This window comes from Mustela erminea, chromosome 6, assembly GCF_009829155.1.
Source record: "Mustela erminea isolate mMusErm1 chromosome 6, mMusErm1.Pri, whole genome shotgun sequence".
Taxonomy (NCBI): domain Eukaryota; kingdom Metazoa; phylum Chordata; class Mammalia; order Carnivora; family Mustelidae; genus Mustela; species Mustela erminea.
The window spans coordinates 16,518,380-16,544,417 of record NC_045619.1 but is presented as its reverse complement, the minus strand read 5'-3'; the positions used below and the strand labels follow the sequence as shown (position 1 = coordinate 16,544,417).

Sequence of the window (26,038 nt, the reverse complement as noted above, 5' to 3'; positions counted from 1 at the left end):
CAGAACTGAAAACCTAGATGCTCATTCCTCTAAGACATGGACCTGAACTGCTCTGAGTCCAGTGAGAGTCACCAGGATCCCCTCAGCTCCCGGGACCCGGAATCCTGGGGGCGTTTACCACACTGAGTTTTGCTCTTATTGGATGTTTTGTGCGCTGCTTCCAAGAGAATTATCCAGTACCTGGCAAACACCACCAACCCTGTAAGGTTTTCTAGCCACACAGACTGACAAATATTTAACTTGTGATCTCAATGAGCTGGAAGAGCTTTGAGGAGCTCCACCTTGGTAAGAAAACAGCTGGCCGTTCCTCTCTGTAGATCCTCCATTTGGGAAATATCTGGTACACTTACCTGATTCAGTGTTTATCAAGTAGCAGCTTTGTGCAAGGCACGAGGCATCCTGCCTCAATCATTAGTTATTTCCAAAAACTGGTGCTAGCTAGCATCCGAGTGCTTCCTACCTACTGGAAATGGCCTCATTTGGTCCTTGTAACAACTTTATTCAGTAGGTGTGATCATCGGCTCCATTTTGCACATGACGTGATTGAGGCCCAGCTAAGGCGGGGGTGACGGAACCAAATCAGGGTCCTCACCACACCGAATGGCCTCAGTCTGCTCCTGCACACGAGGAAGCCTGAGCCGCCTCCCTTCAAGCCAAAGGGCCGCTAGTGTTACAGCGTGATTCTGTGTGTGAGAACCTGGAGGACCCCGAGGCTGGCTGGCCCTCGGACTCCGGCCTCAGTGGCAGGCCTTGAGCACATGGCTCTCACCTGTCTGGGGCCAGGGCCAAATAGTCCCCACGACGAGGGACAGGGACGGCCCAGCGCTCGGAGTCGGCACACTAGGTTCTTCTGAGACTGGTTCAAGCCCACCTCTCGGTGACCAGGGCCCGGAGGTGGGAAGGGCGGCGTGGGGGCGGGAGTTCTTCCCCAGCACCAGCCACCCTCCCGACGACGCCGTCTTGCCTCCTGAGGGAAAACAGACTTCAGAAAAAGAGGCACGCAGTGGCATTCTCACCTTCTGAGATTAAGGTAACCAGCCTTCTGGATGAGGTTCCTGTTGATCTGTGGCGCGGCCACGTCAAAGTCTGGGGCGTAAACAGACTCATCAACAGAGAGCAGCTCCTGCTGGGACACGCGCATCTTCTCCGCTTCGGCTTCTAGTTCCACCTGAATGCTTAAGACAGAAGGCGTCAGGTCAGCTGCTCCTCACGCCGACCCAGCACGGCTGAGCAGCCCACGGCGAGCTGTGCCAGGCCTTCCTGCCCCGGAAGCTGGACACGGTGGGACTCGAGTCTGCTCTGCTAGAAGTGGTCCTATATGGCCGCTGTTTTAGAACAGAACATGAGGAATAATACCACCGGACGACGCCTGAACCCAGCGAAACAACTTCTCTGCTGACAAAGTGGTAGCCAGGCTTAGAACTGTTGATGCCATTTTCTTTTCAAAGACTCATGCATCCATTGTAGAGAAAGGAGGAGGGGGAGAGAAGGAGCCTGCGCACACAAGGAGGGCGGAGCCTCACATGGGGCTCAACCCCATCACCCTGAAGTCACCACCGGAGCCAAAACCAAGAATCAGAGTCTTAAATGACTGAGCCACCAAGGCGCCCCATGCTGATGCAAACTTTAGGAGAAAAGCTTTGATGAGCCCATCCTCAGGGCTGCCATGCAGGCGCCTACGCCGGAAGAGAAGGACGGTGGGAGGGAGGGAAGGAAACAGCAGTCATGCCTGCCCTCCCTTCCGGCCCCAGGCTCCCTCCCTTCCGGCCCCAGGCTCCCTCCCTTCCGGCCCCAGGCTCCCTCCCTTCCGGCCCCAGGCTCCCTCCCTTCCGGCCCCAGGCTCCCTCCCTTCCGGCCCCAGGCTCCCCTAAGGTGAAAAAGGGCCACTGGAGATTGGTCCCACCTCCTGGTCATTTTTTTTTTAAAGATTTTATTTATTTATTTGACAGACAGAGATCACAAGTAGGCAGAGAGGCAGGCAGAGAGAGAGGAGGAAGCAGGCTCCCCACTGAGCAGAGAGCCCGATGTAGGGCTCGATCCCAGGACCCTGGGATCATGATCTGAGCCAAAGGTAGAGGCTTTAACCCACGGAGCCACCCAGGTGCCCCTCTCCTGGTCATTTTCCCAAGTGCAATGACAAAGACAAAGGCAATGCTTTTCCTTTTATGGCAGCCCTGCCACTGAGCCTGGGCAGCTCAGCCGTTGAAGCATTTGACTCTTCCTTTTGGCTCAGGTCATGATCTCAGGGTTGAGTCCTGAGATCCAGCCCCGCATCGGGCTCTGTGCAGAGTCTACTAAAGTTACTCTCTGCCTCCCTCTGCCCCTCCCTGCATTTGCTCACTTGCTCTAAAACAAATTTTATTTTAAAGGTATCTTGAACTACAACATCCTCAAGAAAAAGAGCAACCTTCCTCTGTTTTTCCACACGACATGGAATCCCACACTCCTACTTCCATTGTGTCTGTCTGCTTCTCAGCTGCTCTCTCCCTCGCCCATGCTCCAGGAATCACGGAGCACTCCCGGAACCAGATCTGTGAATGAAACAAGCCTCCTTGGGGCTCGCTGTCGTGCACACTGGCAATGGAGGCAAGCCTGGCAGGACAGCCTGAAGAGAGGATGGTGTATTTTTAAAAAATAAGCATTTGAGGGGCGCCTGGGTGGCTCAGTGGGTTAAGCCTCTGCCTTCAGCTCAGGTCATGATCCCGGGGTCCTGGGATTGAGCCCCACATCGGGCTCTCTGCTCAGCAGGGAGCCTGCTTCCTCCCTTCTCTCTGCCTGCCTCTCTGCCTACTTGTGATCTCTGTCTGTCAAATAAATAAATAAAATCTTAAAAAAAAAAAAAAAGCATTTGCGAGGCTGAAGAGCAATTTGTTAAATTAATTCCAAAAAAGCATAAAGCCCCATGATTAGTCATAAATGGCCGTGATGGCCAGTTTCCTAAAGAGTCCCAGCACTTCCGGCTGTCAGCCCCTTGGTTCCAAAGGGGAAACGAAGCCACGTCTAAATCCACAGCCAGCCTACACCAGGCCCACGGGCCGTGGAGGCCGCTGTGACACAGGGAAGACCTCCCTCAGCACGGGCACTGGGACTTGACGGGAAAGTCCCTTCACAGACGCTTCATCTTTTCTTTAAGCTATATAATCTGTTCACGTGGTGGGCACACCTCTGGGCTCCCCACACAGAAGGCATTACTTTCCAACCTCAGGATTCCCGAATACCGGCAGCTAAGAAGGGGCCCACTGCTCAGAGTCCCCATGGTGGCGGGGCTCCGTCCCTCCCACCTCCCAGCAGGAAAGGCAGAGGCCCCTGGACCCAGAGTGGAGTGCAGCCTTACCTCTGGACCATGTCCGCAACTGAGGATAAAAAGCTGTTCATATTTTGGGAAAACATCTCTGCTCCCTTCTTGAAGAAGTTAATCTGAAAGACAGAATGGTGATGTTCTGAAGGTCGCCTAGGAAAGGTGACCAGTGAGCGCATCCAGCGTGGGACTGAGCGCGGGGGCGGCGACCCTGGCTGGCCAGCCGAGCACCCCCCCCGCCCCACGCCCACGGAGTTCCTTCCAACCCAGTGCACTGCAGACTGGGGACACTGGGAGCTCTTACGGACAGGTGGGGGAACATCAGGGATAATGTGAGTTCACTGCCTGGCACATACTAGGTGAGGTGCGTCGGGAGTCCCTACTGACAATTATTTCCGTTGGTCTCATCGTCAGCTCTTCTCCTCTGTGAATTCTGTGAATTTTGGACAGAAAGCTTCTAGGGGGGCAAGGAGCGGGTCTACACCTTGGCGTCCCCAGGGGCTTCCATCAGCGGGTGACAGCTGATGTGCATGGCCACAACCAGACGAGCACTGGGTGGAGCGCGGCAGGAGATGCTCAGAGCAGCAAACCCCAGAGGCTGCCGTGACCCTGTCAGTGAGTCATGCGCGGCTTGAAACACGGGCTGGAGAGAGGATGCGGCCGGGATGCTGCCCTTCTAACCCCGACATCAACCCAGGGGGGACTGTGGGTGTGAAGGAGGCAGCACAGCTCTGGGCCTGAACAGCTGCCTGGACGGGTGAAATCCCTTCCGGCCCCCAGCGTTCTGGGATGCGGGCTCTCTGCGCTCAGGGGAGGGTGGCCCCAGGAGGGCTCCATCTCCTTTGAAAATGAAACTTCAACTGCTGGCTTTTGGGGAACAAATAAAAAGCAAGTCCTTACTTCCTGTGATTCCAGGGTGTTCACTTTCCAGAAGGCTGGGTTGCCTCACAAGCCCTGATGGGCAGGGCACAGGGAGGGGCCTGCCTCTGTGCATGACTGACATCTGTCACCATCCCGCCCCAAAGCTCAAGTCTCCATTTCTTCCCATGGCCAAGGCTTTAAAAAATCCGAATACTGGGGGTGACCTGTTCCATCTTACGTGCCTGATCACAGAAAGGTAAGAGTTGAAAGCCTGAGTCACGAGTAAAGGGAGAAAAGGCTTAGCTTTGGACATGGGACTTCTCTCACATTCTGGGCCAGCTCAGGTGTCTGATCTGGAAGCAGCCCCTGCCCTGTGCGGTGGGCACGGAACTCGCCCACGCACCCTGCTGAGGCTGGCGGGCTTCGCATGTTCACATCCTGGGGAAGGATATACCCCCACGCCCTTAGTTTTCACAGGAAGAGAACAGGATGATCACGATTATCCTAATGTAAGGTAATCATGTGGGGCGCTGCTCTGGCCCCGTGATCTTTTAATCATACGGAGATCAAAACAGCAAATGCCCTTCTGAATCTCTGAAACCTCAAACATCAAAGTCTGTTCAAGGAGCCTTCTGCATTTCTAAGGACACAGCCTCCCAGTGGCTTTCCTTTTTCCCCTCCCTGAACTCCCTGGAATTTATACTCCAAATTCCATGGCTTAGCTCCTCTGCTATTCTGTAAGTTCGGGGGGTGCGGGTGGGGGGCTGCTCCTGCAATCCCTCAGTCTGATCTGAAGGGACGGCAGGGAGGGACGGATGAGATCCTGGCTGCTCCAGCCACCGGCCATTGGATCTACCCTGTGACTACTATCCTGGACTTGATTTCTGGGATATTGTAAACCTGTACACAGTTTGCAAAACCTGTTTCAGGCATGACGACTGAATGGTGATCTCAGTGCAAACCTGTTCAACAAGGGCCAGGGGAGGCAGAAATGAAGTCAAACAGCCCGCACTGAAGCGGGCGGTGCCGAGAAGCCTGACTCAGTGCTTCATTATCCAGAGACCCAGATTCTTGGGCCTTCGGAGCCGCAGGAAGTACAGTGGTCCGACGGCCACCAGCCAAAAAGGTGGACGCTTAGTCAACATGTATTTAAAACGGCTGATGGGGCTGGAGGAGAGCGAATGCTTTGGAATCATCCAAAAAATTTATGGGTTAGACAACAACTGGTCTAAGCAAAGGAGTTATAGTTTTCTGCAGGATGTGAAGTCTGCAGCGGGAGGGATTTTCTAGTCTTGGTCTTGAAATCTTAGTACTTTGCACATGAAAAAGGAAATAGGCCTCCTCAGTCCTCAAAGATGCTGCTGCTGCCACCCATCAATGACTGCAGCATGCTCTGCTCTGTGTCCCCAGGCCTGGGGCGGGGTGGGGGGCAGTTTGCTAGCACCGCTGGGGGTGGCATTCACTTAGCTGACCCCCGGCTCTCTAGAGGCCAGGACTCGTGCTCCACAGGCCACCACTGTCAATCCAGGGAGAAAAGACAGGACAGGAGGCATTAATGAGACAGCAAAGGCAGCACCGGCGCTCTCCATCACCCGGGCCCTCCGCCTGGCAGAGGTATGAGAACGAAGGAGAGAGGCGGCACCAGCACCCACCGCGAGAAGCTGGACGTTGCAGGGGTCCGCTGTGGACCGGAGCCCAGGGCGGGACAGGGCCAGCTTTGGGTTCAACCGGCTTTACCCAGAGGACACAGACAGATTATAGCACTCTGCTTAAATATCACCCCTGAAGGCAGAAGCCGTTTTGAGCTACCTCGCCTTTCAACGTCACAACCACATGAAAAGACGGATCACTGAGCTTGAATGCCTAAAGATCCTCCCTTGCTCCCCTTTCCCAAACTGAAGGATACTGATGCTGTTTTCTGAAATACACGTATTTTTTAACATGTATTTAAAAAGAAGAGATGCTCACACATGTGGCGTTTTAAATAAAAAGTTGCTGACTGTTTTCTTCTCAACATTCTGCTTCCTGACATCCCCTTCTATTCCTAGGCTGTCAACTGAGAGAAGATTGCCGGGTGTGTTTCCCGCATGCTGGGGTGCGGTGTTAGAGTCTGTGTAAGTGGGGCTCCAGCAGGGCAGGGATGGGGGGGATGCCATCCACCATGAATGGACACTCACTCCTGTCCTTGCCAGGCTGGTGCCCCCCGGCCAGGGCCCCGCCCTGCTACTGGAGACTCCGGACAGACGAATGTTCAGGAGACCACTAACGGGGGAAGAAGCCACATCCATCCCGGACAGACTTCAGCAAGCTACAGCAGTATTTTGCCACGGTCCAGATGCCAAGGTGCTGGCCATGACCTCAGCAGTGAGAACAGCCCAGCTGAGGGTGAGCCTCGCCACACAGAGCAGCAGGGGACTGTGTGTGGGTCCTAAGCTAAAGGCCCAGCTCTACCAACCTGAGCAGTTCTGCTTCTCAGAACATTAGACCAGGCCTGGCTCTCACTTGGCTCAGAGACAAAGCGTCATGCCAGCCCCCCCTCCGGCCCCGTGGGAGGCTTGGGACGGAGGCCGTCACTGCCTGCACGTCCAGCCTAACAATCCGTCCCCCTGGAAGCTCTCCACGTGCGTACGTGGAGCTGTCTTGAGTTACCACGCAAGGTGGTGCATACGTGTTTCTTTCTCTGAAACATGCTTCGGTTTCTCCTAAACGCTAGCTCAGCAGGCACACCGAGTGGTTCTCCCCAGCTGGTTCAGGGCTCAGCCCTCAGGGAACGGGCACGGCCTACCTGTCCGTGGGCAAAGCCTATCATGGGCTCCATCATGGCCACGCGCTTCCTGTCCTGCAGCGCATTGAGGGCGCAGTAGTACTGGAGGGAAGAGTGGTGCTGTTTGCGTCGCGCGGCCGCCACCTCTTTCACGACATCCGTCTTCACCTGGGTGAGAGGCGAAGGCAAATGTCAGGCTGTCTGAGGATGTGGCCGTTCCGTAAGAGCATGAAGCTTCAACAGCGTGTGTTTACTCATGAGACCCATTTCTGTGACCGATACAATAAAACTCAGATAAGGTTCCCCTTTATGTTTTTAAAAACTCCCAATTAAAGAAGTATTAGCATCTCCGTGCTTATGAGGCTTCCCCGGGGTGAAGCCAAGAACTCCCCGAGCCTTTAGGAGAACAACTCAGGGGCCTGCACTGAAAGCCACAAACATTTTAGTTCACTCCTAAGACTGTATTCCAAGGAAGTAATTTAGCTCAAGGAAATCATGCAACAGAAGTAGGAATTTAGATACATTCAAATGGGCAATATCATCTACAGTAGCAAAAAAGCACGAGTTAGAGAAGCGGAGCCAGCACCCATGGCAAGAAATTCAAGTGACCTGAATACGTATGCGGCAGACAAGCACAAGGTACCGAGCTAATCTGAAATCACTGTGCAAATGTAACTACACAGTGGTTCCAAGTTGCTGTCTAATAAACCACGTTGAAAAGCTAGAATAGGAAGGTAGAAGACTACTTATGAGATTCAGAATAATTAAAAATCTAAGTATATGAAAGAAGAAAAAGAATTCATCAAGGTACCCTCAATGCCATGAACTCACAGCAGGAACGCAGAAAGGAGCTTAAGTAAGTGAGGTGAAAACACCGTGTCACCGTGTATTCTTACCTTCTCATTCTCCTTTTTTTTAGGCAGCCTGCTATATTTTGCCATTGAGAGGTCATGCTCTAAAAATAAAGAGGCATTTTAGCACCCAGATGGGTTGAAAGGCAAGAACATTCATTCAGCATCTCCACCCACACACATACTAAACCCACGCGCCAAGAACGGAGAGGATGCCTACCATTACTGGCGAGTCCAAAAAGATCCTTTAAAGTGCTAACCTCTGAACAAGAGAGAAAAAAAAAAAAATCTTAGAGCAAAGGAAAGTAAAATATGCCAACCCCATATTGGCACGTGCTTCCCCAAGAAATAAAAGTCCATGTGCGGAAGGAAGACGGCTCTGTGAGCCCCTCCTCCGGGCCTCTGCCCTCACATGGCTCTGGCCTCCTGGTCTGACTGGAGTTTGTGGCTTCAGCTGCATCCCAAACTTGGGAGCCTGACTGACCGTGACCACCCACTCCTTGTTGACAGCATCTGGGGGGTCCATGAAGCAGAGGGTCCCCGGGGGAAGTGGGCTGGGGTGTGCGGTGGACAGGTGCTCTTCAGGGAGAGCTGGAGTATACAGCGAAGCTCGGACTCTCCTGCCCCCCACGAAAGAGTGTTCTAATACCTCTTTCCTCACAACATCTGGACCACACTTAGAACCTAGAAAGGCCCTTTGGCTGGCCATTTTTAACGTCTGGCAAAGCCACCACTAACAAAGGAATATGGGGGTGCTTATTTGCAAGAGCAAGTGCACGAGCAGGGGGAAGGGCAGACGTGGAAGGAGAAGCAGGCTCCCCGCTGAGGGACTCCCGGGATCATGACCTGAGCCAAGGGCAGCCGCTTAACCGACTGAGCCACCCAGGCGCCCAGGGTATTTGTTTTAACGACAAAGTCTGAGGCTACCTAGCACAGGGTACCTGCGACAAGCCAACACACACCACCATTTCCTCCTGTGGGTGCCACGCGCCTCACGCATGAGGACGTATAACAAAGTCCAAGACCGAGAAGAAAAAATGATGAGGTCAATGAGGGTGATGGCTGTCCAAGGTTTAAAAAAAAAAAAAACACAGAGACATCTAGAAGAAAGCAATACTTTCTACAACTCTGCCACGATCAGTTTTGCTTCATCAAACAAAGGAAAGCATTTTCATACCTTTTATGTCTTTTTCTGTTTGCCTCAAAACTGCCTCCAGCTTTCTAATCTCTCCTCATGTTATTCTTACGCTTTCCGGTATCGGGCTGCTTCCTGCACTTCCCTTTCTTCCCCTCTCCCTTCCACTTCCTACCGGAGCACTCTCCGGGGGTTTCCCTTCCCGGGTCAAAGAGCTTCCTTAATCGGTCTGTGTTCTCTTCATTTAGGTATGTCCTTGGATCGGTGCAGAAATGGAAAAGGAGGCGAAACGTCAGGTAAAAACCATCACGTGGAGGGGAGGCCAGGTTCTAGGCTGGTTCTCGAGCTGACTCAAGCATGACCTGGGCCAAACGCTTCACACTTGCGTGCTGGTGTCATCAGAGAAGGTTACTGTGATTCACTGTTTCCAAAGATACCGAAGAGGCTTCTCTTTTTACTATTACCACATAGTTTTATTCTCTTTTAAAAAAAAATCGCCATCCTAGGCAAATACTACTAATCCACACTTGAGTCCTACAGACCCGACAAGGCCTGGTCATTACCACTGCCGGGACCCTATGGCCCGGGCTGCCTCCCACCCCAAAGCTGAAAGACACAAATCTGACAACGTAGGTCGGGGTTGGGGGGGTGATTATTTTCTGTCTAAAAGACTCGGAGTTTGTTCTTAAAACGATATCCCCACACATTTCTATGATTTCATTTAGAGAAAATCTTTATGAAAAAATGCACTAAGACTCTCAGTTCGCACTGGATAATCAGCACGGGACAACATGCAGCTTTGGGATTTGCATGCTATTACAGACGAGCAACACACAAAACCGCTAAAAGTCCTGCTCAAGCAAGGCTTCTCCTCACACAAGCTGACCTATCATTTATAGTTCTTTGTCAGGTTTCAGCGCTGTCACACTGCCCCTGGCAAATGATCAGGTCTACCCCTGCTCCCTAGAGCCTCAGATGACATGATCACAGGGAATCTCCATATGGGTGGGTGTGGGGAGAAGACCATCTTTAAGATGTGCTGTGTCTTTCCTGCCTGAATAAAGTTTATATTTTAAGATGAGTATATATATACACACACATACATATATATGTATGTGTGTGTATATATATGTATATATATATGATTTCATTTAAGGTGAAAAAATATATATGTGTATATATATATGACTTCATTTAAGGTGAAAATATATATATATGTATATATATATATATGACTTCAGTTCAGAGCAAGAGAGCGGGAGAGCGAGCACGAGGCGGGTGGGGAAAGAAGGCAGAGGGAGAAGCTGAATTCCCAGTGAGCAGGGATTCTGATGTGGGGGTCGATCCCAGGACCCCAGGATCATGACCTGAGTCAAAGACAGACACTTAACCAACTCAGCCACCCAGGCGCCCCCGAAGAGGCAGTACTATACTGAACAGATCTCTGAGTACTTGGTTTAGATTTCTTTGGCCAGCAATTTTTATATCAGTGTTCTAGAAAATACAATTCTTCCATCTCTAAGCAGTGAATATTTTCAGTGACACAAAGAACAAAAAGACTAGAAAGTTTGGGTTCCCTTTTCTATTATCAACTACTTTTTTCCCCCAAGATTTTAGGTTCTTTTTAATTCATTTTTTGACTACCTTGATTTCCAAGAGATAGAAAATTACTCTAAAGCTTTGTTTTACTTTTTCATTGAAGAACCAAAAATAGTCTAGAAGGGCAACCAGACTCTCTGAACCAGTCCCAGATCTACCGACCCACTAAAATGTGAGCTCCAGGAGAACAGGGAGCTTGTCTGCCTTGTTCGTGGCTGCAGCTCAGGGTCTAGCAAAGGTAAAGTGTGGTCCCTGCCCCTCTGTCCCTCTCTAAGCCACCCATTTTACATTCCAAAGCATTCATGGCTCCCCCAAAACAGCATGCCTCCTATAAATGCTCCAAACCAGTAATACAAACCTTGCCATCTTTGTCTCCTTGGTAAACACTTACTCATCTTTCAAAACCCAGCACAGAGGTCACCTCCTCCAGGAAGCCCTCTCTGGCAACCTAACTTCAAAAGGGTAATCACACCCTTCCGTGTGCTGTTTTTATTCCTTGTACCTCTCTCTCTGGCTGCCCTCATCACATAATGTTATGATTGTTTCCAAGTCAGTTTTTCTCATTAGCCTGTAACCTTCCTTTAGGGGAGCCAAGAACATAGTGGAGATTCAGTGAAAGGTAGCTAAACTGAAGTGCTCCGAAAAAGAAAGGCATTTCTCAATGATGCACAGATTTAAAGAAATTAATACAGTCAGAACAATTATGAAATGAATTGATGTTTCGCAGGTAACTGGCACCGAACTCAGCAACTTTACCTGTGAGATCCTTTTCTCGAAATTGTATAATAGGTAGAATCATTGTGTCTGCCAACTGTTTCGCCAGCTCTGTATGGAGAACATTAAGCTGAAAAAAGAGAGAAATCTTATTGAGAAAAATTAAACCCACTATAAAGAACACTTCTTTCCACACAGGATCACACTGGACAATTCTGTGTGTTTCAAGAGTTCTGCTACATTTCCTCAGCAAATAAACAACACTTCATGAAGCTGCAAATGATACAGGCCCAGAGGTACTCAAAACTAAATGCAAGGTTCTGAGCAGGCCTCAGTTAGGTTTGCTAAAGCAGTCTCTGAGCCCATGGCTACGGTCTGTGTACAGTGCAATCCAGGCTGAGCCACACCAGCTGGAGGAGAACACGTTCATGTCCTTGCAGTGAGCACAGCTCACTGGGAGCATTCACCTTAGGTCACACGTTATCAGTCACAGTGCACATGCTCCCCCTCAGAAGGGCTGAGGTCATACTTGCAAGACCAGCCTGCTAGGAGCCTACTAACCCTAAAACCACAGCAGCTGCAGGCCTGGGAGTTACTATGGAGAGTTACATGCTTTGTATCCCTTGGTTCTCAGCCACTCTGAGAGTCCGGTCTTACTGACTGTACCCATGTACCAGGTAGACAAACAACTCTCCACATCCAGACAGCAAAGAGGCAGAACGGTTGGGATTTTCATCCTGGGCTACTGGAATCCGAACTCCAGGTCTCTCCCATTATACCGTGTTGGATAGAGAGTCTTATGCTCACGAAGTTGCCCAAACTTCAAACGTCTGGTAGTCTAGACATCAGCAACGAACACATATTACTAAAGATGTTTTGGGATTCCTGCTTGGGGAACAAAGGGAAATCACCCAGCAGTCTTTTTGGCAGTGTGCATCTGGCCAAGCTTCTTTCAGCAATGACAGCAGTCTCATACGAGGCCCCTCTGTACCCACAGCTCTCCCACCGACAGATCTGGTCCTTCAGGGCTGTACTTCCAGAACTGCTCTGAAAAGCTTACAATCATTTGCCAGGCAGGGGAGCTGGAAGCCAAGCAGTTAATGTCCTGTCTTTCAATCATCAAGACAAAGCACGGCAGCTTTGTTTTGCTGAGAACGCAGGAGGACACATGCCAATAAATGCCACCAAGACAGAATGTGTTAACTACTTTTCCTAAATAACTTCAGTGAGAAATGTACTGTTTTCTTTTACTAACAGTTAAGTGAATGAAAGTCAACCAGTGTACCTACTATGTGTCTGGCTGTGTGTTCAATGCCCTGATACACATTATCTCATTTAATCTCTACAACAGCCCAGTTAGGTGGGCTTTCTCACTGGTGCCACTTACAAATGAAGACACCAAAATCAGGGTGATTACGTGGTTTTCCAGGCATCATTCACTTTTGGAATGGTAAATTTCCTATCAACTCATTGTCTTCCTTATTTCTTAAGGATCAAGGGGTTTGGCACCAACTTTTTGCCCTGGGGTTTTTGAGAGGGAAGGGACAATCACTTCTAAACCCCGTGCCTTAGCTCAAGAGAGTGGAAAGAGATTACCTCTTGGCACTTCAATATCGTCATCCTGAAAATAAGGAGAATACCACCTTCCCTGCATGGTTACCGTGTTGACAAAATAGTAACCTGAATAGAAAACACTCAGAGTAGAGGGCCTGACGCACACTCGTTGGCATATCCATAATGATGGTGAATTCCTGTTTCGGGTGCACTCAGTGGAAGTGATCTAGGATCCCTGCCTTTGGGGAAATCAACAAGGACAGAAATTGCTATATGCATACAACACGGAGTATCTGGTTCCTAGGGATTCCATTAAAAATATGAGCCACAAAAAATCTCTACTTTTAGTTGTTTTTTTTCTGAGTCAAGTCACTTGTCTTGAAAATTTTCCAACCTGATACAGGCCCCGGTAGAGAAAACAACCTGGAAATCTACTTAGAAGCCTCCCACCTGAGCTAACGGCTTTCATGCACATAGGTCTCCACACCAAGAGGCTTGTCTGAGAAGTCCCGACAGGGCCGAGCTTCGGGGAGGCAGTCACACCACCTGTAACATCACACTCCCAGCCGTCCAGCCTTTGGGAATGATTCACTCCCCACCTAAAGCATCATCATTCCTGCCCATGAAAGGAGGGTTATAAGTAAGTCTCTTAAACTGGAAATATCGGTTCTGGGTGTTTGACAACTAGCCACATGTCCTTAGCAACTGGCTCTGGTCAAGAAAAGACCTGACTTCAGAGGGTGTAGTCCGCTGCTTCTCCCCCTGGGCTCCTTATTCATGGCTAATTAGGAAACATTTGTCTCCTCGCTTCCAAAAAAATTACTTTTTAGTCCTCTATTACTTTTTTCCATTCATGCTCCTCCTCTTCTGGAAAAGACATCTAACCATTTTAAACATACACTGTGAAAAGAGTCAGAGTCGTGGAGAAAGTATGAAGCTGAAAAAGAACTGGACGACCGTTCTTTTATATCCTCTTATACCTCCCTTTACAACCTTTTATATCTGTTATAGCCCCAGTGCCTACAACAGTACTTACTACACAGCAGGTGGTCAATACGTGTTTGCTGAACAAGTATCAACGTGTTGGGTGGACTTGTTGACTGAATGACCCTGCAATGTTAGTTTCACATTTTATAAACTGAAGACGGTATCTCTTCTACACCAGTGCCTGGACAGCGAAACGGCACCTGCATATTCTTTTGCTTCTTCATCATCATTTTCTGCTGTGAGAACTGCAAGCTCCTTGAACGATGAAATACGATTTCGTACAGTTCTGCAGAGGGTTCTGCTCAGCACCAGGAGCATCTGAGCTGCAGTGTTTATCACAACTGGGATTTATGTACTTCTCTTATAACAATTACCTGTTTTTCGCAAATGTTCCCAATGTATTATGCAGTACAGCTACGACGACGGTTGCATGACACCCTCTGTGGTGGCTGAATCCTGCCCGCCCTCATCCTCCCCCAAAGAAAAGTCCAAGCAGAACATGTGAGTCTTCAGAAACGAGGTCTTCCCAGATGTGGTGACGGACCTCCAAATGAGACCACCCTCAGTTATCCAGGTAGGCCTTAATTCAACGACAAGTGTCCTTACACAAAGAGGAGACACAGAGGGAAGGAGTGAAGTGGGGTTGGGAGGAGGCCATGGCAAGGTGGAGACTGGATGCAGCCACTTGCCGTGGGACAGTCAGGGGCAACAGAAGCCGGAAGAGGCCACGGAAGATTCCGCCTCGGGCCTCTGGAGGGAGCCTGGCCTTGCCAACAACTTGATTTCATACTTCTGGCCTCCAGAAGTATGGGAGAGAATAAATGTCTACTGTTTTAAGCCACCTACTTGTAATTTATTACAAGCAGCTGGAGAAACCAATACACCCTTCTTAGGAAATGGAATTCTCAGAAATCTCTCTTGGTCCATTGTTCACGTATAACAAAGCTTTTCTCCTCACACCAGGAACTAACATAATCGCATACAACTTGTCTTATGAAATGAGCCTTGGAAGATCAGCAAGTTGAGATATACTCTGAGATATTTAAGGAGATATCTAAAATGGAAAGTGGGCCAACACAAAGATGAAATAAAGTTCAGGAAGGAATCAAATCAAATTTTGCCATGTTGTGATCTTACCTCATCTACCACTTTGGCAAAATAGTGGAGTGTAGAAATTACTTCTTCATCGCCTTTGCCAAGAGCAAAATTCTAAGACCAGAGAATAAAAGACCCGGGTGTTAAGGCTTGGGGAGTCGGCGCTACCACCCCACCCACGCCCCACCGCCCTCCACACCAGTCCCCACTCTGCCCCCGAGCACACAAGGTGTCGCGGTGTCTGGATGCAGAAAACGAGTGCGCTAGCCTCGTCCTGCCCCGCGACGCTCTCAGTCGCCCCTCCCTGACGATCCCTTCGTTGGCCATCGCCCTTCTGTCTGGTCGTAACGTCATCTTTGAGTTTAGTTCCTGGAACTGGGTTATTTCCTGGAATTTGATTCCTCAGATCACGAACCCTCAAGGCAGTGGGTGACTTCTGTAGGCTAATTAGAATATACCACAAAGACTTTGGGATAATCACCAATTAGAATTTATCAGGGGAAAGGAAAAGGCAAGACAAGAGAAAAAACAGGAATGGACCACAAATGAAAAGAAAGAAGGAAATCAAAGCCTCTCAAGGATGCCCTTGGAAAATTCCTTACAAGACCACCACTCATGAGAGCCCCGAGCATAGCTTCACGTGCCAGGTGAGTCCCCAGTTACCTGTTTCTCATACGCCAGCAGCTGCTTCGAGAGCTGGTGGGTGGCCAGGCACATCTCATTCTGCAGGGAGAGGAGAAAGCAGGTAAGATGTGTCCACCACACACACAGGCACCAGAGAAACGTCACCTCAGAGAATCCCCTAAAAAAATGTATGTGTGTGTCTGTGAAATAATAGTTTGTTGAGAAATTATTTGGGAAACAAGAGCAAAACAAATTAAAAGGGTTAAAGCTTGCCCCCCCCCCGCCAATTTACAAATTACTGCTCCTTCTGGTCAGTCAGTACAAAAAAATGCAGCGAGCAATTATGCTGTGCCCAGCATCCAAGAAAGACGCCGTCCCTGTCCTCACAGGATTTACTGGGGAAGCAGACATCAAAAAATGGTTACAAGCATGATGAGAACTGCAAAGGAAATCGCGGACATGTTAGGGCTATAGTAGGAGCACGCAGATGGTCTCTGAGGAAGAGAGGTTCTAAGCGGACCCCTGAAGACAGACGAGGACTTAGCCATGGGAACCAGCTTTCTAGAGGAGAGACTCGCATGTGGAAAGCAGCACAGGCTGTCTTATCCAGGTAGGCCTTAATTCAATGACAGATGTCCTTATACAAAGAGAAGACAGCAGAGTGTAGCTGGAGCAGGGGGAGCAGGTGTGCAGGCGAGACGAGGCTGACTGTGCGGGCAGAGGGCACACAAACTCCAGGGTCCACATCTGGCCTGGATTCTAAGTGCGGTGGGAATTTCAGCAGCACTGGGACCTGATCAGATCCAGCAAACCCAAGAGGGCTAGGTCGGTCCTGCTGGATAGGAACACGGAAGCACAGCTGCCCTGTTCTGGAAGGCCCGTTTTGTGTCACTTTTCACCGGCCTATATTGTTCATCTTCCTCTTCTCCGATTAATCCCTCTAATCTCTGGATGTGGGGCAGTTTTCCACCATTAGCCTCCCACAGTCGATGCCCTCCGTCTAGAACACGTGTTTTCCATCTCTAAAGCTCACTGAAAACTTCTCTTCAGATTCAGGACTCACTCCTAGCAGAGGAGAGAGCCACAGGGTCTGACTGGAGAGGAGGGGAGGGCACCGGCTGGCCTTGGCCTTGGCCTTCACTTACTTTCTAATTCTAGGCTTGCTGTTCCATTAGGGGCAAGGCCTGAACTCTGCAGGGGCTTGTTTTCTTTACCTTGGTTTTCCTTTGCAAGACCCATAGGAGTCCTAATCCTACTTTTTTCAGCCCTCTTTGCTGGCCACCAGCCAACCTGTTCCCAGACTTCCTTCACTGGCCCCAAGGAATAGGCACTAATTGGCCCTGAAACATGGCTATCTCCCTTTTCCCCCGGAATAAAACAAGCACATATAATAAAAGTTCCCGGCTTTGGCATCGTACCAGGGTGTCCCTCCTTTCAAAACAAACGAGAGCTGGTGGCCACAGAGCCAAGATGAGGCAGGTGAACAGATGCACAAGCACTAGCCCCCCACCGGGGGAGGCGACAAGATGGCTGCCAGCACATGGCAGCCTCTCAACAAATGTGCTGATGAGTGAGTGAGCAAACACGGTCATTGGACTCACTGAAATTCCCGGTTTAATGCAACACTTGGAATCAGAGGTCAGGGGAAAATACCTCTAACCCCACAAGGTAACATCACAATGTTGGGGGGTAGGGAGGGCAGGTACAATAAAATACCAAGAATGGACACGCATAAAACAATCTGCCAAGAAACAGTGCCTGTCGATCATCTCCAGCAGTGCCGTTTGGAAGGTCAGACAGAGTGTACGGGCACAAGGGTCTTGGCCCACTCACTTGGCTGATTGCCTGTTGTGTCAGAAAATCCCTTGCTCCTCTTCTCGGAGTTAGTGATGGGAGGGTTTAAGGTGGATTTGCTCAAGCTACTTTGGCATCTGCCTGGGGGCAGCGCCATGTGGACTGGGATTTGCAGACCTACAGACTTACCCTAACAGTAGCAGCTAACACGCAGAGCATTTAATCCATGACAGATGCCACACCAAGTGTATTCCATGCATTACCTCATTTAGTTCTGACAACCCTGTAGGTTAGGTTCTGATTTTACAGATGAAGTAACTATGGCACAGAGAGGTTAAGACACTTGCTGAAGGTCACACAGCCAGTTCGCAGCAGGGTTGGGATGTGAGCCCACATCTGTTCCATTCTAAGATATACTACCCTCCAGGATCCCAAGTCTTGCTAAGAGCTGAGACCGCCTATGCTTTAGCCTAAAGTTGACAAACTTTTCCTCGAAGGGCCCGAACAGACATTACTTTTGGATATCGCTTCTCACAACTACTCACTCTGCTGCTGGAACAAGAAACAGCCATAACAAGACAGAAATGAATGAGTGTGCCTTCCTTGTTTAAACATTATTTACAAAAACAGGTAGCCAGCCCAAGGGTGTAAATTGCTGATCCTGCTTTAGACACTAAATGTCTCTAGAGAACCACCCTCAGGATGCTCTCCATTAAGCTACAATATTTCAAGTTCAAGGAACATATTCTATTTTTTTTTTAAGATTTTATTTATTTATTTGAGAGAGAGAAAACACAAGCAGGGGGTTGGGGTGGGCATAGGCAGAGGGAGAAGCAGGCTCCAGCTGAGTAAGCAGCGTGATGTGGGGCTCAGTCCCAGGACCCCGGGATCGTGACCTGAGCCAAAGGCAGACACTTAACCGACTGAGCCACTAAGCTGCCCCTGTTTTCTACTTTCTTAGGTCATTCTTTATCTTAGCTAAACCTAAAATATTACTGCCTTATATCTCTATCCTATGGCAACTGGTTAACAGGCATGATACCTACCATGCATGCCTTCAAACTAAGCAAGAAACACCAGCTACCTGAATTCTTCTTGACCACTTAGGGGCAAATGTCCCAAATGGAATGGGAAAAAACCTGTCCGAGCACTGCCTGGGTCGGACTGCGCCCTGGCTCCCGGGGGGGTGCACCTGGGCTCCCTGCCCAAAGCAAAGAAGGGGGCCCAACATTCACTGCTGCTTTCTGCAACTACTGCGTACAGCTGGACTCTGCCAGGTCTCACCCAGAAATTTCACCCTGTGAAAATCCTGTGCCTTTTTCAGATGTGTGTGATTTCAGGCTGCATGATTCAGCTCCGCCAGTGTGATCTCACTGGGAACAAACGACAGGTCCAAAACGACCTGTCACCTGCCCTGAAAAGAAGTGAACTCTGGGCGGAGCACATGCCGTGAAAAAATCTTTTGAACTAAACCAACTTTAATCTTACTCACACTTAATCTATTGTACACAGAGTTTTTATGAAACGCTTTGCCAACATCAGCCAATTACCCCACACCCCGTGAGGCCGGCCCACACGATTATCTCTGCGGCAAGGCTTGCAGCCCTGGAGCTGGGGTGCAGAGTAAGAAATACCAGTAACACAGACACCCGCAAACGTGCAGTGAGTCTTTTCTAGGTACTTGATGGAGCTGTTAAGTGCTTGTCGTATATTATCACGTTTAATCCTTTCAGTGCTCCTACAGGTGAGGACTATCGCCATCCTCATTTTACAGGCGAGGAGACAAAGGCTCAGAAAGGGCAGTAACTTTCTAAAATCACAACCAATACCCAGCAAGGCAAAGACCCAACGCAGATCTGCTGGACCTAAAATCTACACACGGCGTTTTTAACACCACGCTACTTCCAATCTAAAGGGCAAACGTGTCATCTGGCTGGCACTCAGTGGGCATGTCTCGCGGGGCCCAGGGCCAGGAACATAAATCCCGTACTTTTAGTTAGCTGTGGTTCAACGACAGAAGTGGCCTAAAATTCCGACTCTGAATGGAGTTCCGCGAGTAAGATTTTCTGTGACATTCTGGAACCACTCTGGCTATTAACGATGCTATTCAATGTCTCCTAAGTATCCTTAAAAAAGACCACTTCAGGAAGCATTCGCTGACAGCATCTCCTGTATCCCACAGTCCCTCCGTGGCTCCTGCCAAGGCAGCAACTTCAGTGGTCAGCAAACCCGAAAGGAAAACCAAGGTTTTAGCAGGACTGTTTATCTCGGGGTGGCACAGAGAGCCCACGACACTGTCACTGTCACCCCAAACCACCCAAACGCCCCTGCTGGAGGCACATCCATGCCGGATGGCTACAGTGAGGCTGGGAGCAGGGGCAGAGGAAACCCCGGGGGGGTCAAAGTCACCAAGCGCTTGCTTCCATCCCAGCAATGTCACCTCAAGCCCGTCGTGGAAAGTCTCAGTCACCAGGTGCTTACCACAAAGCCGGGGTCCGGGAGCCCGCAGGCTGGGTCGCGCACAGGAGTAGCGAGGGGCGCGAGGAACGGAGGCAGGAAGCTGTGCTGGGGGCAGGCGGTGAGGGGTGCCCACTGGGGACGGGGACGTTACCCGGGAGGCAACGGGGAAGCCCTGAGCAACGTGGGCAGGAGAGTGACAAGACCTGACAGGAGCAGAGGAAAGCTCAAGAGTGGCTGTGGTGGAGAGGCGCGCTGCAGGGGCCTGGCGGGAGGGTGGCGAGACCACCGAAGAGGTGCTGGAGACCGGTGACGAATTTCTGAGGCAAAAACAGCAGCATGCAGTGCGTGAGCGAGGAGGAGAAATCAAGGAAAACCGACCTCTGGTCGGATGACTGAGGGAAGACGGCCCCCCAGCGAGGACGCAGAGGACCCGAGGGGACTCAGGAGCGACGACAAAGCACACAGTGGGGCTGTGCTGGCGTTCAGCGGCAGATGTCCCCAACTCGGTCCTTCACCCCACACCTGCGACACCTACAGCTCTACCGCTCAGAGGGGCCAGGCCTGGTGCGGGCACCGGAGGCGGAGAGTCCACTCTCTGGCATCTCCCGGCCCAGAGGGACAGAGAAACCGCACTCCTGCGCCGGAAGTGCTGGGAGCGACAAGTGCACGGTGCATCCGGGCACACAGAGACACCTGGGAGGTGAGGTCTTAACACCGGGAAGGTGATTTGTCAAGGGAAGGGTTTGATGGGAATTGCTGGCAGCAGGAACGGCAGAGCACAATCTCAAGACATGGGGAGGACCTGGCACATTCTGGAACAGCCAAAGAAGAGGGCAGAGGATCAGGCTGATACTCAGTTCATGAAGAGCTTGCGTACCTTGCTGAGGAGTTCAAACTCAACTGCACAGGGAGCCAGCATGTGAAGACAGGGAGGGAGGGAGGTTTGGACGGAGGAGGCACTGAAAGGGGAAGACACCTCCTGAAGGCAGCGCGGTGGATGGATCGGGGACTGCTGGATCGGGTTACACCGAGCACTCACTCCCCACAGCACTAAGAGGAAAATGTCTTGAATAAAGACCCAGGGACAAGGGCTAGAAACAGATTTTGAAACCGCCAGACTTGCTCAAGGGATCTGAACCCTAGAAGCAAAAAATGAAGCAGAGGATTCTAGTGCAGTTTTAGAGAACACCTAGACTTAAAAGGGGCAGGCAGCAACAGGGTGCCAAGAAAGGAGAAAGATCTAGAAGGATGGGCAGAGAACTAGGAGGAGACCGGAAGGGACCTTGTCACAGGAACCAAAGCAAGACCGCTTCAAGGGGGGTGCCATTAAAGGATCAGGTGCTGGCCCAGGGCCCGAGGTGGAGAGGCTATGACTCAGGAACTAAACTGCCCCCCTGCGAAATGGAGGAGGGACGCCAGACTGAGGTGGCCTGAGGAGCAGGCACCAAATACCCAGTGAGGAAGTGAAGAGAGCAAGGACGGACTGCTCCGTCAACAAAGTCAGGATCAGAGGACCAAGCTTCTACTGAACCCAAATAACAGTCCCAGTACAATGTGCTACCTTAACTATTGTTATTATAAGACTTAGAAGATGATTAATACCCAGAGCCCTTTGTGCAGGAACTGATCCTCGCCTTTCACAGGTAAACTCTATTAACCTTTGCAACAATCAGTGAGGCGGCCATGATTACGGTCTCTGTTACCTGACAAGGTAATTCGGGCAAACAAGTGACCCACCCAACACCACACAGCAAGTGGCCAAAGTCAGCACTGGAACTCAGATCTGTGAGTTCAAGGCCACACACTTAAGCCCTGTACCTAAGCAAGTAAGCCTTGCCCAGAATCATCTTCCATACTAATCTGAACACCACCAATGCCATGTGAAGAAAAGCTGTAGGTCCTGCAGCACGCAGAACAAGAGCAGGAATTCCAGTCTCTGAAGCAGTTTCTAGAAACCACTCAGGTCTCTGTTCCCTCACTGAAGCTACTTTCATATTTCTCCTCAGTCCCTGTCATATCAACCTCAATTTGGCTGGTTTTTAGGGCTACTGAAATGCACTGACTAAAACAATTATGCATTAAAACTAATTCAACAAGGAAAGTCACTCTGGGATACAAAAAGGAACTGGCTCCCCCCTCACATACAGTGGGTCCCCGCTTCCCTGGGGGACACATTCTTAGACCCCCAGTGGATGCCCAACATCACAGCTAGTGCGGAATTCTACATATACTGTTTTTTCCTACACATACATACCTATGATAAAATTTAATTTATAAATTAGGTACAGTGAGAGATTCACAATAACCAAATGGAAAAATTACAATACAGTTGACCCTTGAACAACATGGGTTTGAAGGTCAACTTACATGCCAAGTTTTTTCAGTAAATACATACAGAGCTGAAAATGTATTCCTCTTTGTGATTTTCTTAATAACACCTTTTCTCCAGCTTACTTTATGGTAAGAAGTACAGAATATGGTATGTACAACACCCCAAATATGTGTCAATCAACTCTATGTTATTGGAAGGCTTCTGGTCAACAGTAGGCCATTACTAGCTAAGCTTTGCAGGGAGTTAAAAGTTATATGAGGATTTTCAGCTGTGCGGGGGTCAGCGCCCCAACCCCTCCATTGTTCAAGGGCCAACTGTAACTATAATAAAAGCTACGTGAATGTGGTCTCTGTCTCAAATATCTCATTGTGCTGTACACACCCCTCTTCTTGTGATGACGTGAGACCGTAAGATGCCCCCGTGGTGTGATGAATGAGGGGAACAGCACAGCTCTAGGCCACTACTGACCTTCTGCGGATACAGCGGAAGAAGGAGCACTTGCTTCTAGACCACAGCTGGTTGTGGGTAACGGCAACGTCGGAAAGTGAGCCCACAGTTAAAGGCGGAACCGTTGTGCTACACAGCTGTTTGGCTGTCTAATAGTGGGGATTGTTCTAGAGGGACAAGAACAACCTTGGAAAGCTCCTACTTCCTCAGCCTCTGCTGCCACTTCTGGAGGCCAGTATGTCAAAAGAGTAGAGCGTACTGGGTTCAGGGTGAGAGTGAAGGTCTTGGAGTCAAAGCCCGGAGTGCAAATTCTAGTTCTGTCACTATGATATTAGGCAAAATATATCACCTGAGTCTTAGTTTACTGACCTGCAAACATGTGCTATGGTAGTACCTCTCCTTTCTTGTGAAAGCTAAAGGAGATTCTACAAAGGAGATGCCAAGCTTAGTGTATGGTATGTTTCTGTGCCCAGTAAATGGAGACTATTATTTCTGTTATTACAGTAAGTAGTTCTGACCCTATCTGTTTTCCAAATCCTCCCCCAGCCCTATTATAAGCTCCCACTCCTGGAAGCCCCTCCTCCCATTTTGTTTCCCAATAGGTGCATTAGCTTGTGTAGCTTGAGATCTCTATACAGGGGCCCCCTAAACAATGCAGGGGTTAGGCGGCAAGCCCTGCCTTGTGCAGCCAAAAATCTGTACATAACTTTGAACTGCCCCCCAAACTTAATAGCATACTGTTGACCAGAAGCCTTACTAATAACATCAATAGTCAACACAAATTCTGTATATTATATGTATCATATACTTTATTCTTACAATAAAGTAAGCCAGAGAACAGAAAATGTTATTATGAAAATCTTAAGAGGGGGCCTCTGGATGGCTCTGCTGGCTCAGCATCCCACCCTTGGTTTTGGTTCAGGTCACGATCTCAGGGTCATGTGATTAAGCCCCTTTGGGCTCTGGGTTCAGCGGGGAGTCTGCTTGGAATCTTGTCCTTCTGCCCCTCCCCAAACTTGTGTGCATGCACACTCTCTCAAAATCTTTACAAAAAAGAAGAAAGAAAAAAGAAACTACATCTTAAGAGAAAATACATTTACAGTACCGTATTTATAAAAAAATCCACATATAAATGGACCTGTGCTGTTCAAAGTCATGTTGTTCAAGTGTCAACTGTATATCAACATTTCTTAAGAAGAAAAATTTTTTCTTATAATACCAAATTTCCGTGTATCTTCTCTTCAAAATATTTTACTCCTATCACCTCCTACAACTTGAAAAGATACTATTCCCACCTCCAGTTTGGGCTTTTAGTTTTTAGGATGTGTAGTTCTGTATTCCAGAAGATTGAAGAACAGCTGTAGAGATAGAACTATGGGTGAGTAAGTCTGCTTTGCTGAAGGAAAATGAAAGTGGCTTAACAATGGTTCTCACCTCAAAAGAATCCATCCAAAATTTACTTAAAGAAAAAAAAAATTCTATCCAGACTGAAGGCAGTGACTACAGAAGTTCATTATCTGTTGGAGGAGACAGATTCCAAAAATTGCTGGGTTTCGCTAAAATTGCTGGGGACATTTCACTGGTCCCTGTTTTCTCACCACAATACTCACAAGGAGATTACTAAGTAAACTTCATTGTAAGATCCTAAAAAATCCATTCTTTAAATATTAAAAATTTTTTAACCTCTCCAAGAAAGAAACAAAATTATGGCAGATGTGTTGATTATTTATGCGATTCTGTAAAATCTATGAAATGCAAAATCTGAGATTTAACTGAATATAGACAAAGATGCGTCTATTCAGACACTAAGGAGATTTTAACCTTATCTAGCCAATCATCCTCAAAACAGCATATCTTTTTATGTAACCCATCTCTGCTGTTAGTCCATGAGAAATGTGTACTGCCTCCTTCGTTCAAGTGACCCCTAACAAGGTACTCAGTTCCCATGGCCTGCAAAGGCACATGTGACAGTCAAAAGACCAGATGTGACTTCTGGGACCGCCGTAAAATGTGAAAAACAGCTCATGGACGGTAGCTTCATTCTAGCATATACGTGAAATAAAATTTTAAAATTTTCCCCAAATCAGCTACAATCAGCAAAACTGCTCACAGAACTTTCCTCTAGTTTTCCTCACTCTTCCTCTTTCATAAACTGAGGTTCAATGGTTTTCGCCCTATCAGAATACAGAAATTTACCACGTGGTCTGATTCAAAGTGAATCATTTATCACTTACCAGCAGTATATACCTGATTTTTAAAATACATTAATGCAAAAACATCTTGCTAAGTGCCTGTGTTTTTAAAAATGAGATTATAAAACCCTACTAATTTAATTCAACAGGTCTAGGTGCAAAATATTCAAGGAATAATGTTAAATAAACCAAGAAATAACTTAGAGGGAAAAAGTTGAGTGAAAACACTGGTGAAGTATTACTATACATATGTATACACACACCCATAAATATATGTATATAAACAAATTCATCAAAGAGGAGTCAAAGAAGTTTTGTTTTGTTTTTTTTTTAATTACAAAGAAACAAAAGAAGACACCTAAGCCTTCACATAAACCTGAAGACCAACTGACCCTGACCCAGCCGATCTGGATGCCGCTGGCCCCTGCTCGAATCTGTGGCGGAGTCTGGCAGCCTAAGCAGCCCTTCCCGCCAGCCTCTGCTGCAGGAAATGCCGAGGCAGGAGGAAGGGTTTCTGGCCAGTAGAGAACCCATGTGATGATCATGTGGTGTGAATTTAAAAAGCCGGTTTACAGACTCTTGGAATGCACGACCCACTTAATTTTGGCAAAATGTAGTTTTCTGGCTCAAAAGAAAAAAAACGCGTAAGAAGGCATCTGGACATCTCCAAGCAAATGATTCTGACAGACATGGAGAGGCAGAACAGAAACTTTTGAGAGTGACAGAGACACTGTCCTTTTAGTCTTGGGTCTCCTAAACATTAAACGGGAGACAAATCATTTAATGACAATATTCAAATCACTGAATAGCAAGTAAGTTCCGGTCCAAGTCCAGTGAAAAAAATTTTTATTTTCTTAAATTTTGAATATGTAGGGAATATAAAAAATACAATATAAATAGGGTTTTAAAAAATCAACATAATACGTCCCCAGTTTCTGAATGTCTTACCAAAACAGTATCACACATGAGCACATTTGTTTGGGTTTTAACACCAGTCCCAGTGAAGTTCCACTTGTATACTACATGAGAGATTGAGATTTCAAATCTGTATCTCCAGCCTGAATTTCAGATCTGAACCTTTAACAAGCTCTTTCTCCACTTTGATGTCCCGTGGACACCTCGCAATCAGCCTTTCAAGAAAGAATTATGATTGGCATCCCTGCCACCACACACACACACACACACACAGACACACACACCCTCCATCTCTTCCTATGTGCTCCTGACTCTCCACCCGTCATTCAACTCAAAGACCTGGACATCATTCCGGACTCATCTTTCACACATCTGGCCCTTTCAGGTCCAATCAGTCACAATCTGCCTCCTGAACA

At 48.6% G+C, this 26,038-nt stretch overlaps 1 protein-coding gene across 4 annotated transcripts in view; it reads right to left on the bottom strand.

Moving 5' to 3' along the window:
- Positions 1 to 26,038, bottom strand: part of APPL2 (adaptor protein, phosphotyrosine interacting with PH domain and leucine zipper 2) — a 50,539-nt gene that overhangs the window by 16,402 nt on the left and 8,099 nt on the right. For all 4 annotated transcript variants that reach the window (XM_032346519.1, XM_032346521.1, XM_032346522.1 and 1 more), the window contains exons 3-10: positions 15,522 to 15,581; positions 14,901 to 14,972; positions 11,265 to 11,352; positions 7,995 to 8,036; positions 7,820 to 7,878; positions 6,945 to 7,091; positions 3,335 to 3,417; positions 1,017 to 1,175 (exon numbers count right to left, since the gene is read on the bottom strand). In XM_032346519.1, coding sequence (XP_032202410.1) covers positions 1,017 to 1,175; positions 3,335 to 3,417; positions 6,945 to 7,091; positions 7,820 to 7,878; positions 7,995 to 8,036; positions 11,265 to 11,352; positions 14,901 to 14,972; positions 15,522 to 15,581 — 710 coding nt within the window. The remainder of the gene's footprint in view (positions 1 to 1,016; positions 1,176 to 3,334; positions 3,418 to 6,944; positions 7,092 to 7,819; positions 7,879 to 7,994; positions 8,037 to 11,264; positions 11,353 to 14,900; positions 14,973 to 15,521; positions 15,582 to 26,038) is intronic.